Raw genomic sequence first — 14,121 nt, forward strand, 5'->3', positions numbered from 1 at the left:
AGGAGCAAGGTCAATCCTTGTCGGCCCCAAAAAACTAAAAAAATATGTTTTGTTTATTTAGAATTTTATTTTAGGGGATAATTAAACATTTTGAAAAACCACATCATATTCGTGCATTTAGTTAAAGGTACTGCCTTAGGGCAGGCGTTGTGGGGTGCTAACACCTTCCCCACGCGTAACCGACTCCCGAACCCCATCTTTGGTTTTCGTGGACCGTGCTTTATCGTTTTGAGGTTTTTCCATAGTTTTCCATAATAAACTATGGTGGCGACTCCAAATCTCTTTTTAAAACCCGTTTCTTATTTGGATCGTCGTCCCGTCGCGATTCCGGTTGCGACAAGAGGTTTTAGAGCCTATTTTCCTTTTCTTAGGATCGGGTAACATCACCTTAGCTAGGCACCCTCACACTCTTAAATATTTAAGGTTAGGTTGATAACCTCTCCACAGCTCATACGGAGTTTTACCAGTTTTCTTATGAGGTATTCTATTTTGTAAAAAACACGCAGTAAGCAATGCTTTTCCCCAAAGGTTATCAGGTGCACTAGAACTAATAAGCATAGCATTCATCATCTCCTTAAGAGTTCTATTCTTTCTCTCAACTACTCCATTAGACTCAGGTGAATATGGTGGAGTTACCTCATGGATGATACCTTCTTTAACACAATAGTCATTAAATAACACATACTCACCACCTCTATTTGATCTAATCCTCTTAATTTTCTTATTTAATTGATTTTCTACTTCTGCTTTATAGGTAAGAAACACATCAAAGGCTTCACCTTTATGTTTGATTAAGTAAACTTTGGTGTATCTAGAATAATCATCTATAAAGGTCACAAAATAATTTTTACCTCCTCTAGACATTGTTTGTTTCAAATCAGCTAGATCAGTATGAATTAACCCTAACAATTCAGTTTGACGTTCTACAGCAAAACATGTTTTCTTTGTTATTTTAGATTCTACACATATGTCATACTTACTACTCTGTTTATCATGCATATTAATTAATCCTAGTCGTTGTAATTTCATAACATAGGAAGAATTTAAATGCCCTAATCTAGCATGCCATATATCATATGAGTCAATAATATAAGCAGAAGAAGATGATTCATTAATATTTTCAGAAATGTTAAGTACAAAGAGACCTTGATCACAATATCCCTTCCCCACAAAAACATTATTTTTTGTCATTACAATCTTGTCAGACTCGAATGACACTTTAACCCCCACTTTTCCCAGTAGTGCTACAGAGATTAAGTTAACTCTGATTGATGGCACATGTAGCACATCACTCAAGGCCAGAGTCTTTCTAGATGTGAGTTTGAGAAGAACTTTCCCTTTTTCCCAGAACAGGAGTGGTCCTGGAATCACCGAGGTAGACGTGTTCTTCTCCATCCCCTACACTAGTGTAAGAGGTAAAGGCACTTCTGTTTGCACAGATATGCCTGGTAGCACCAGAGTCTACCACACACTTGCTCACATTTGTCATCAGATTTACTTGAGAAACGACCGCAGCAATAATGTCATCTCCTTCGACTATATTAGCCTTAGGAGGATTGTCGTTTCTTACTCTACGCCTGCACTGCGGTGCATGATGGCCCGGCTTCCCACATACGAAGCAATTTCCTTTCTTCTTAAAGGTGGGGTTAGATGTGTTGGGGCGAAATTTTCAAAAATTATTTTTCTTATTGTGATCAGGTTTGTGTTCGTACCTTTTTGGAGCAGGTTTGTCTTCTACCATGTTTGCTTTTGCAGACAATGCTTTGGCCCTCACAGCAGCAGATTCTTTCCTGTTGGTATCTTCAATAATTATGTGAGTGATCAGCTCTGAAAGTGACATTTGCTTGTGTCTGTGTTTTAGTTGTTGCTTGTAATCAGTCCAGGAAGGCGGCAGTTTCTCGATCAAAAGCTCTGAAACAAACTCATCTGGAAGAAGAACGTTCTCCGCTTTGATATCTTTGAGTAGCTTGTGGTACTCATTAATTTGCGACTTTATGTCCTTATCTTCAACCATTTCCCAGCGATAGTAATTCCCAATGATGAATCTTTGCCTAACTATATCTTCAGCAATGTATTTGAGAATCAACGAATCCCAAATTTCTTTTGCTTCCTTATAGGAACAATATACATTGAACAAATCGTTAGAGAGTGCACTAAGTAAAGTATGACGGCATACCTTGTTTGCATGAACCCAATCTTCAACTTGTTTTGAATTTGAAGGGGGACTAGAGTCGGATTTTGAAGATGAAAGAGCAAAAGCGACTCCGTACATGTCTAAGAGGGTTGACACGCGTTCTTGCCAGCGCCGGAAATTCTGACCAGAGAAGACTTCAATTTTTGATACATCCGGAAAAGGTTTTGCGAAGACCGTCTGAGTTCCGGAAACACTATTCTGATTCTCCGGGATTGAGTTGTTGTTGTTGTCAGCCATAAGTCCTTAAGATTGTTGTAGAAGCTGACAATAGTAGAATAAAGATCACGAACAATATACTTCCTGAGGCGTGTAGATCACTGTCCTTAAGGACTTATCCGCGGTGTATTGCGCAAGCCCCCAGGATACAACAGGAACTTCTCAGAATTTCTGAGGATCTCAGAACTAGCAATGATCTCTTAAAAAGAGAATAAATAAACCCAGAATATTTTTAGGAAAAGAGAGAGAATGAAATTAGGAGAAAAGGGAAAGAGAGAAGAATGATTCTGATCATCTTTTCTGAATGAAAGTAAAGCTCTATTTATAGAGCCTAGGATGGAACTAACCCTCTTAGCTTGAGGAGTACTTCACGTAAAAAGTGGCACCAAACCTTAAAATTAAAGTACAAAATCGGTGGCTGTTGAGAGAGAAAAGCACCGTTGGAAACAAATAAGAACGTTGCACACCAAAAGTGACGTTGACTGTGTGCATATAGGAAAATATCTCTAAGGCAGAGACTTGCGGTCCAATCTCAACTTCCTCCGCAAGTGGCACATATCTTTGCAATATTTTATTAATAAATAATAACAACTATTACATCTTAAACCTTGATGTTATTTACACTCACATTTTTTATGGACAAAATATTAATTTTTCCCCCAACTAATTAAGTTTTATGTTCTTACTTAGAAAAACTTCTCATAAACAATTCTACAAGAGTAAAGAAGACAAAATTTAAAGAGTTTCTTCACAAGTTAAAATCAATATATGTCCTTAGTTTTTGGAGAAAATAAATAAAAATAAAATGTCTATAAATGCTAAGTGTATAACCTGATTTTAGAATATACAAGAAGCTCATTATTTTATTTCTTATTTGTTTCTACAAGTACTTGAAAACAAATTTATTCAAACAAAGTTTAAGGTAATGTTTGGATTGGAAAAAAGATTTGAAGAATGAATGGACAGATTTAAATTAAAGAATTTGAAGAAAAAGTTTTTATATAATATAATACGTACCATAAATTTGAAGAAAATTATGATGTATGATAAATTTGAAGAAAATTATGAGGTCTCGTTACTGTTTTCCTACTTTTTAAGGTTCAATGTGAAAATGCATTATATTTTTGGACGAAAAATATAATTAACTAATATTTATATATTATTTGTGACTAATATTGTATATATCTCAAAAATTATTGAAAATAGTGACAGAATTAAAAATTTATTATAATAATTATTTTAGAAAATGAAAATACACATTTCAGAAATATTTATTGAGAAATGTTACATAAAATAAAATTATATTTCTTATGATAAAAACATAATTAAGATAAAATTTATTAAATATTTATAAATAAATGTTTATTTTTTTATTGGTGACAATTATTAATTATTATAAAACTAAAATATTTTTGTCAATAACAATGTATCATAAATTCACTATTAAATATTTAATAGAGAATATATATATATATATATATATATATATATATATATATATTTGTAATAAAAAATATATTGAATTTGTGTTTTAGATTTGAATTTAAAATTTTTCTTTCCTAAGTTAAAATTATTTTTATTTTGTGAAATGTAATCAATTTCTAGCCACTACATTTTGGAATAGTGTTCATGCATGATGGTGTTGACTTGGAAAGTCTTCAGTATAATTATTATAAAAAGCATGAACCATTGCATCAAAACAACCATAAAGCAGTCGCTGACTCGAGGACCGCTGATTAGAGCTGTCAAATTTTTTCAAAGCCCCAAGGCCAATCCTGGCCTTTTCTACACTGAGACCCATTTTGTTTGATCCACCTTTGAGGGGGCTTTTTCCAGAGCCCCTAGCCCCCAAAACCCAAGAAAATGGGTTGGGATTAAATTAGGGCCGGTTAGCCCCTAGTCCCAAAACCCCATTTTTCTTTGTTGACCCTGGACATCCTGTTTTCTTGACAAACGTTTACCTTTAAGAGCTCCACAACAATCTACTGAGACGGCAGCGCATAGCAGTACAGGCGGCGGCAACACAGCACTTGACGGCAACGCACGGTGGTATAGGCGGCGACGATATCAACGATCGAGTGGTTGAAAGAAGAATCGTGAACGAGGTTAGGTTTTCTTTCAAATACTTCTTCTCGTGCTTTTAGTTTCACCGTGATGTTCTGAGAACAGTTTACTCGGGTTCCCAAATGAACACATCTTTCATCTATCATAAACTTATTCTCTACATTTCTCAATCTGGGTTAATCATCTCTCCATTACTTTTCAACCTTTTCTATATCTTTCTCTCTCTAAAAGCAATGCATTTTTTCTGATTACTTAAACATGTGGGGTTTTATTCTTGCCCCCTTATCAAAGTCTCTCCGGATTTTTTTTTCTTTTTTCTTGAGTGATTTATTTGTAATGTTACTAATTTTAAGTATTTATAGTTCTTCAATGTTGAGTGAGTTCATGGGAGAGTGGGTATGATGAGTTGACTCAATTTATCTCCTTCTAATTTAGAAACACTTTTAAAAATCTAATTATAATCCAAAAGAAATTGGATCTGAAAACGGAACATGCTTTAACAAATTCTAGAACTTCAAATTGAAAACCATCTTTGGAAGAACCAAACTGTACCTTCTTCTTCGCAGCTTCCTTAATACCAAGAACATACATAACGCTCTCATCATGTTTGCTTATCCCTTAAAAATACACCCAAAAGTATAATTCTTAAAAATATCACATAGGGTTGTTTTTACTATAAAGTTGGATAAGACTGCAAAATATTTGCTTCAACATGCAACTTTTCCCACTTTTTTTGTAACTTTTTTTCTCAATTGCTGTTGTTGGGGAATTGTTTTTACTATCTTTTTGTTTATAAAAAGATGAGAAAGAAGCTTTATTGCTTAATTTATAGCTGTAATTTGTTCTTATATGATCCGGATTCGTATCTTGTTTAGCTTATAGGCAGCCTATAAGTTTTAAACGTGGACAACCAATACACTGCTTGTTCTATTAACAGGTATTGCACTTTTGATTGCTACTCCACGGGATAAAAACATAACGGGTAAATGTTGCTAATGATCCATTTTGTTTTATCTGCCTTTTGTTTTATTTTTTGTTTTTTTTTGTTTTATTGAACTCCTGAAGCCTGCATTCTGAGTATTGAATGGGTGGGATATTCTTTTTTTCTTATTAAGATAACATTCTTTTTTTGTTTGAATTTTCATGTTAGGTATTATGCTTTATGTTGTTGTCTTTTCATATATGGATAAATAATTTTAATATCATGATTTTAATATGTTGTTGTCTTTTCATATTATGCTTTATGTTGTTAGCTATAATGATTTTAATAGTGATTTTGTGACCTTTAAACTTAGTTGGTTCATATTTAATAACAGCATTTGGATCTATTTAATATACTTATGTTGTGTTGATAAAGCTTGCGGAGAAGAAACATCTCTGGATGTCAATGAGCAATGACTCTGGTGTTGTCTTGTACTGAATCTGACAAATGGAACATTGTTTATTTTTATCTTAGTAGTAATTGATGGATGAAACATGGTGATGTTTTTCTCTTGGTACTAACTGGCTGCTCCCTCATATCCATGTACCAAGAAAGAATGCAGGATTGATTTGACTAGATTTTTTATTCTTTGGTGCCTGTATAATGCCTTGTGTGAGTGATCTGTTTGGTATAATTTGATATGATGATTTTATATTTCTGTACATAAATTTTTGTAAAAAAAAGACCATGGACTGGCCCTAATCCATAGGGCTTTGGGCGCTTTTAGTCCTGGGGGATTTTTTTTGCTCTGTGTGCTTTTTTGTCCCGATCCACATGGGCTAGGGGCCAAATCTTGTTAAAGGGCTGACTTGACAGATCTAATCTCAGGTTCCTTCTACTTTTTGTTCTACTTAGTTCCTATGTCTTCTTCGATTTTTATCCGTACAAGAATGACTCTGTGTTGAATATAGGTAATAAGAATATTGCATCTCATTTCGAGCTGGATGCTCTGCATTTGTTTCTGACAAAAATATATATTCAAAGCATTTGTAATGCAGGGATTAGATCATAAAGTTAAAATTTGAATTTTATAGAATATAAAATTTAAAAATTTTAAAAAATTGAATTTTCTCTTTTTTACTTGTTAATTTAAAAAATGTTTTATATCAATTTTAAAAATATTTGTTATATCAATTATGTTTAAGAATGCTTATTAAAAACGAGTATTTATAATTACTAATTACTCCACCTTTAAAAAAGTTATTCTAAATCCTAATATTTCAATAAGTTATATAATTTTAAATGTTACAGAGGTTTAACCAAATGGAAGGAGAATCGACAGTTTTGGCTATTGAAATAGAACGTTTAGAGACAGAATGGACTGAGTTGCTTCAAAATGTGAAAGCTCCGGACATGGATGAATTCCACATGCAATGTATTTATAGGGTACCACCAAATATTCGTGAAAGTAATGCCAAGGCCTACACACCTCAAATTCTTTCCATTGGCCCTTATCATCACAAAGCAAGTCATGTTGGTGAGGAAGACAACAGTTTTGAGGCAATGGAAAAGCTTAAACTCAACTATGTCAAGGGATTTATAAATCGAACACAACTACCTATGAGAGAACTTATTGTTAGAATTAAAAACTTGGAAGAAAAAATTCGTTGTTGTTATGCAGAGCCAATTAGATATAAAAGTGATGATTTCTTAAAGATGATTTTAGTTGATGCTTGCTTCATAATTGAGCTTTTCTTGAGATGGCGTAAATTCACAGACTGGGTGGGAAAAGACCCTTTGTTCCTACAACAAGGCACCATGGGAGTGGATATTCAGTGTGACTTGCGACTACTGGAAAATCAACTTCCATTCTTTGTTCTTGAACACCTTTACAACCTCACTGGTATGAATGAGAAATTTCTTGACATTTCTTTCAGCTATTTTCAGCACACAAGTTTAAGAAACGTGTGTCCAGGAGAAAGTCCAAAACACTTAACTGATTTGTTAAGATCTTCTATAATATCATCATCAAAGCTTGGTCTTGAAAAACTGGAACAACGTAAACACGTTAAACGTGTACACAGTGCAAGTCAACTAATGGAGGCGGGTATTGAGTTCAAAGTCAGTCCAGATGATAGCTTAATTGACTTGACCTATTCTAAATATGGAGTGTTGAGCATGCCAATCTTGAATATATATGACGATACAGAAGTTCTGTTCAGGAATATATTGGCATATGAACATTGCCACATTAATGTCACTGCATTCATCATTACACAGTATGTACTTATTCTAGATTTTCTTATCAATACGGAAAAAGATGTGAACATACTGGTTGATAAGAAAATTATTGTCAATTGGACCGGTGATGCTAATAAAGTGGTTACAATGATTAATAACCTCACCTCACAACTTAACATGCCATCTTTCAATTCCCACTATTTCTCTCTATGCAATGACTTAAATGAATTCTATGAAAACCCTCGCAACAAGTACAAGGCTATCTTCATACACGAGTACTTCAACACTCCTTGGAAAATAGCATCTACTACTGCTGCAACTCTACTACTTTTCTTCACGTTTATTCAGACTGTATGTTCAATCATCACACTCTTTCATGGTAAGAAATCATGACATATCATTAGTTAACTACAGATATGAACTATTGCAACGGATAAAATTAGCTACGTTAAATTTGCAGGTAATTAAAGAGAGGATTCATTAAATAAGCAACAGTTGGTGAAGAAAGTATTTTGATTGTCTCAGTATCAGGAAAACTTTGTAATGTTATTTACTGTGTTGTTATTTTTCTTTCAATGAATATTCAACTTGTTTTCTAATATTTCTATTTGGATGTTAACTTTAACTACTTTTTATTCACAAGTAACCATGTTGCGAGCTCTTAGATTACTAAAAAAATTAACTTGTAAAATGTACATTTTTCCTAGAATAAAATGCACTGTGCTTATTCTGAGTTCCTTCCTTAACAATTTGAGTCCGTATAACCTCCTTGAATAACCATGGATGAACAGAGCTATTGTATCTTGTAACAGTTAGCAAGAATATATCATTGAGTCAATGTCTTCTTTTAAGCATATATCCCTTTACTACCAATATATCACAATATCATTCCACTTGATGATTGTTATCCCATTTGATCTTATAGACTCATTTGCAACCTCTTGAGAAGAGGAAGAGTATGAGTTGATAATTACACAAAAATACGACACAATAGCTATCCGAGTTAGAAGATGAGGTGGAATAGGAGAAGGATGAGTTAGAAGTGATAGCAACATCATTATCTCCATAATAAAAATTTATAAAAAAAATTATATTATTTTCTTAAAGATAAATAATATTATTTACAAATTTAAATTTTATTCTAATAAAAATTTGCATGACATGCATATATATATATATATATATATATATATATATATATATATATATATATATATATATATATATATATAATATTCTCAATAATAAAATGTAGAAAAAAATAAATACTTTATTATAAATAAATAATATTGTTTTCATATTTAAAATTTTAAATCAAGTTAACTACTTATTTTTTACAAAAATTGAATTGAAAAAATCGATTAGGGCCTAAATCCTTCCCCTTTTCCAGCAAACATTATATTTACTTTTCAGTTTCTGAAATGTTTTTTATATATTATATATTATATTATGATCCTGCATACAATATTCATGACTTGTTTGACATACATTGAAAACAGAAACTGATAGATTTTTTTGGGGACGTAAAGGCAGGAATTAAAATCTTATCGACTAAAATGTTTATCCATTAAATTAATCATGTATAATAGCTACCAGAAAAAGAAAAAAATATTAAATTATTATAATAATTTTACTACAGAATTCTTATCTAACAGAAAAATTCTTATCTAGTACACAAAATTGAGAGGCATTTACTCCCTAGAAGATACAAATATGACGCAGAATTCACTTCACAAAACCGAACCATTATTATTTGAAGATGATTTTTTTCCCCGAAACCCCACAACATTAAGTTTAGAATTCGTAGATTTGGTGGCACTGACCATTTTACCTGTTTGCCTCTTATCTGCAGAACCTTTTCTGAAGGTGCTACTTGCCCTAGAAGAATTCCCAGATTTTGAAACGTTAATCCCTTTTTTCATAGATTTGACAGGTGAAGCTTTGCCAGATTTTATTACCTGATCCATTATTTCCAGAACTAGAACGACTACCAAATTTGCCCTTGACTTTTGAAACTTGAACCATTTTTCTACCCTTTCCCTTCTGCTCTGTGATTTGGGTCCTTGCAGTGTCCCTTCGAACACTTTCTTTTGTGATAGCCTCCAAACTCTCATTGTTCCTTATTGCTTCCTCTATTTCATTCTTAATTTGCACGGCCTTATAACACTGCTAAGGACATGTGGGAGTATTTGAAATCATCAAGACAATGCTGCTTGGAGGTTTCAATTGGAGTATGAGATGGTTAAAATTTCAGACAAGGAAGTCTATCAATTGAGAAATACTTTTCTGGTTTTCAAAATCCAAAATCGTTTTTTGCATATATGCCCGTCAAAATTAATTCAAAAACTAACAATAATTTTCAATCTGTATTCACCCATACTCGTTGATTAAGGCTTTCCTCTGCTAACGACATAGTACAAAGAAGTAGGTAATGAAGAAGGAGGTTGTCTGTTACATAATGGAAAAACTGACACGGGATCTTTGAATTCGATATCCTCTTTATTATTTCCTTCCTCATACACACCCATTAGGCTCCAACCTAGACTTCCTATACCAATGCTCCTTCTTGTGTTCCCATTTCTACTATTTCTTCGCATAGGGAAGTCCAACTCAAATACAATCTCAGCTTTATTCCACTCTTCATCTGAGAACACCCCCTCCACTTTGCCTTCTAGATCACACCAGAGTATTGTGTCCCACTCTCTTAGTATGAAATTGCACAGAGCACTGAATTGTAGAGTATCATTAATGAATACTCTGAACTTCAAATTCATTACCATGATAATTTTCAACAAAGGCAATAGTATCGAACAACATAGCGCTATCTTAGGAAATTTGTTTCGAAAGGAGAAATGCATAGATGATTCCCTGCGAAAACAAAGCCAGTCCTCTTCCCTTCCAAGTTTTGGGAATAACAAATTGAAATCAGAATGGAAAAGAGGATCAGGACTGCATACTTGGATGGAATTATTGGGACTTATGTATGAATAATACACATCAAGATATAGGTCAGAATCACCAATAAGCATGGCCCTTGGAGACACCTCTGAGCTCAACTGCTCTTGAAAAATTTGATATGCTCCATGCCCATAACCAACTAGCACTTTAACTTTGGGCATTATGCTTATACTACCTGGTAGCTGATGAAGCCTTTCGCATTCCGTCAACGACAATAGCTCAAGCCAAACAAAATTTCCAATTGACAATGGCAATTTGTCTATGCCTGTACAATCTAAATATATTGTCCTTATTTTCTCCATCTTTCCCAATACTTCTGGGAAGCTCTCGAGACTAAAGCACCTCCCAAGATCCAAAGTTTCAAGAGATGTCAACATGATGCAGGAGCTTGGTGCAATAGCTAGCACTCAAGAAGCGAAGCTTATCAAGAAACCCAATTGATTCATCAATGTTAACTAAATTACAGCAATTATCGAGACGCAGAGTTGTTAAGAATGGTGCGTCTCGTAGGCTTGGTAGATCAGTTAAGAACTTGCAATCTTGAAGGCTTATTACAGACAATGATTCCAACATCTGCAACATAAAAACCGAATGGGTCAAGTTATTATCTTTTAATGTAGAAACTCATGGTTCGACCAAAAAATTGGATAAACATGCATTTTGTGGTTTCAACATCTGAAGGCAACTCTCAGGCAGAAGGAGTATCTCAAAACGTTTGGGATTGAAATCAGAAGGTAAAGATGGCGAAGGATAGCAACTCCAGTCTAGCACTCGCAAGCTATTTGGTAGATGCTTGAGGCCTGTAGAAAACCTTGAACCTTCAATAATCAAAATTCTCAAGTTCTTCATTTCCTTGAAGGCTTTTCCATCCCATTGCACTTGTACGTTATTGTACCCTTCAAGCTTTATGAATTCTATTTTATCAGATCCCTTCCACGCCAAGGAATAGTTTATCCACAAAAACATACACTTTAATCAGCTATGCTATCCATGGATAAATATATAAATATTAAATCTAGCATGTAATCAACAAAAGCGGTAAGTTAATAAAAGGATGATAAGAGAAAAAATTGCAGAGATGTTTTTGATTTCAACATACCGTATTTTCTTCCAGAACATGAACAATGTCCTCGTTAAACCATAATCTACTACGTCTGCCTGGCTCAATTGTTGATTCCTGCCTTACAATTTCTCTGCCTGTGTCTCGAATTAGGTCATGTATTCTCACAAAATCAGAATAATCAATCTTTATGAGAGATCTGTCAACCAACACTCTCAAACCATCTTCTACATGAAAACCATGAGCTTTTAGCATTGGTCTGACATTACCCAGTTCCCAGGTATTGAAGAAACAAGCAATGTCTAGGAAAATTCCCTTCTCATTTTCTTCCAAACCATCATAGCTTACTTTTAGTATTTCATGAATTTTCTCATGAGGAATACTTTCATATTTATCTAATGCAGAACTGCACTCATTTATGTTTTTTCCAAATAAGTGGGATCCTATAACTTCCAAAGCCAACGGAAGGCCACACGCATAAGAAACTGCACGCTTGGAAATGTTCATATAAGATGGATCAACTTTACCATTTTTGAAGGCATGCCAGTTAAACAATTCGAAAGCTTTTTCAACGTTTAATGGTTTAACCTCATATAAGTTAACTACCCCATGAGCATCTAGCAAGTGCTTGTTTTTCTTGTGGTGATGATGATTATACTTCCAGAGCCAAACCAATCATATCCCCCTGCAAGTGCCTTTAACTGCTCTAATTCGTCAACATCATCAAGAACTAAAAGGACCTTCTTCTGTTGAAGTCTCCCTTTTAATATTGGTATTGCTCTATTGACATCCCCCACTTTAATACCTTCTTTGAATGTCTCAGAAAGTAGTATTTCTTGGAGTTGGACAATCCCATGTTTATTAATTGCCTTTTCTCTAATGTCAGATAGAAAACACGAACCTTGATAATGCCAAAAGATAGTGTTATACACAGCACGAGCAATCGTGGTTTTACCTATATCCCCGATACCATAAATTCCTATCATGTTGACATCAGACCCATCTCCAAGGAGAGATTTCACTCCTTGCACTGCATACTCCAGCCCAATTGCATTATCAGCAACATGTAAAGGGATGCAATTTACCTTTTCAGAGATCTCTTCAACAATCTTACTGATAAACTCATATTCTGGTTGAGACCTATCCATTATAAGAAAACGATTGAACTAAAACTGAAGCATCATATTTGAATTTAGTTCATTCATTTCAATCACATCTAATCACTTTAAATTTTGCATCTATTTCTCAAATTTAATAGATCAAGATATATACGATTTATTCCACTTTCTTTCCCTATTAGCATTAACACGAAAATTATCGGCAAAACGAGAGTTTATAACATATATATGTGTAATAAAAGGATAGTATGAAATACCCATGTTGGAAATGCCAGCCCGATAGATTAGCTGCTTCATGTAAGGCCTTCCTCCATTTCTGTCCCTTCTCATTGTCAGCGTCATTGTAGAACTTAGTTTCGTGTTTTGACAATGCTTCTGCACAAATTCCAGTCTGATGTCGAATTTCCGATGGATCCACTCCATAAAATATAGGATAAATTGATCGACCTTCTTTCTTTGCGCATTCAAGGATCTTTACAAGTTCATTTAAGCAATAGGTTGAAGATGCATAGTTTTCGGAGAAGACAATGATGGAAATCCTTGAATTTTGAATTGCGTGAAAAAGAGCAGGAGTAATCTCTTCCCCTTTTCTAAGACCTTCCTGGTCGATGAAAGTACGAATCCCCTTTTGGCACAAGGAATGGTAGAGATTGTCAGTAAAGTGAAAACGAGTGTCTTCTCCTCTAAAACTTAGAAAGACATCATAAATCCATGTGGGCCTCGAGGAAGACAAGGATGGTGCGATTCTCAGTGCCATGATTTAAGAAACTTCAAAATACTATGAAGGATGAGAAACTTGAAAAACAATTCGATTGCAGTAAAACAAGGTTGTGATCAGTGAGGGGCAATTAACAAGTAGTTGTATTATATTTGACATGAAGATTTGGAGGGTGAATTCAGCTTTTGCAACGGCAGAGTTGCTGGAAAATATTCTGACGATATTAGAGAAAAGTCATGTATAAACGAGTGAATGGATAGGGACAAGGATTCATCGACGATTGTTTGTCTTATTGCACAAAAGATTTCACTTTTCTAGTAAAAGAAACTGTACCAGTTACTCTGAAAGAAATTTGTATGACTCCATATATGATTATATAATTGTAAGACAATTTCTAAGAGTTATTAAATTGAAATGTTTAATGTACATCCATATCTCAACTACCTTACAAAGGGAAAAAAAATCAAATTTATGATATACATAACGTGATAAAACGAAAAAGATAATAACTTTTAAAAATATATGTACACATATCATTGTTCTTATTGAATTGTCAAATATTTTAAGTGATATAAATAATTTCAGACTAATTCAATTAATAAATAAATGAAAACACTAACTTAATAATTA

At 33.7% G+C, this 14,121-nt stretch overlaps 2 protein-coding genes and 1 pseudogene across 5 annotated transcripts; 1 reads left to right on the plus strand and 2 right to left on the minus strand.

Moving 5' to 3' along the window:
- Positions 1-1,669: 1,669 nt before the first annotated feature.
- Positions 1,670-2,272, minus strand: LOC148200474 (uncharacterized). Its single transcript, XM_088112960.1, has one exon. The coding sequence runs from the start codon at positions 2,270-2,272 to the stop codon at positions 1,670-1,672; it is 603 nt and encodes a 200-aa protein (XP_087969086.1).
- A 1,850-nt stretch (positions 2,273-4,122) lies between these two features.
- LOC124841366 (UPF0481 protein At3g47200-like) lies at positions 4,123-8,219 on the plus strand. 3 transcript variants are annotated; one of them, XM_088112068.1, is made up of 4 exons: positions 4,123-4,515; positions 5,412-5,456; positions 6,708-8,016; positions 8,098-8,219. In XM_088112068.1, exons 3-4 carry the CDS (start codon positions 6,720-6,722, stop codon positions 8,103-8,105), a joined length of 1,305 nt encoding a protein of 434 aa, XP_087968194.1. In that variant the 5' UTR covers positions 4,123-4,515; positions 5,412-5,456; positions 6,708-6,719; the 3' UTR covers positions 8,106-8,219. The 3 variants fall into 3 exon arrangements, 2 of the variants coding, with proteins under 2 accessions (XP_087968194.1, XP_087968193.1); XR_015785738.1 differs by lacking the exons at positions 6,708-8,016; positions 8,098-8,219 and adding an exon at positions 5,832-6,310; XM_088112067.1 differs by having other exon boundaries at positions 6,708-8,219.
- Positions 8,220-9,220: 1,001 nt separating this feature from the next.
- Positions 9,221-13,867, minus strand: LOC124841367 (TMV resistance protein N-like; annotated as a pseudogene). Its single transcript, XR_015785737.1, has 4 exons — positions 13,031-13,867; positions 11,695-12,795; positions 11,253-11,525; positions 9,221-11,168 (listed from the first exon to the last, which is right to left on the minus strand). The product of XR_015785737.1 is annotated as a TMV resistance protein N-like (transcript).
- Positions 13,868-14,121: the final 254 nt, after the last annotated feature.

The sequence above is a fragment of the Vigna umbellata genome, chromosome 4, assembly GCF_029865625.1.
Source record: "Vigna umbellata cultivar VRB3 chromosome 4, Vumbellata_1.0, whole genome shotgun sequence".
Lineage (NCBI taxonomy): Eukaryota > Viridiplantae > Streptophyta > Magnoliopsida > Fabales > Fabaceae > Vigna > Vigna umbellata.

Coding starts and splice junctions, on each gene's coding strand:
- LOC148200474 (XM_088112960.1), bottom strand. CDS start 2,272: ATGTACGGAGTCGCTTTTGCTCTTTCATCTTCAAAATCCGACTCTAGT.
- LOC124841366 (XM_088112067.1), top strand. CDS start 6,720: ATGGAAGGAGAATCGACAGTTTTGGCTATTGAAATAGAACGTTTAGAG.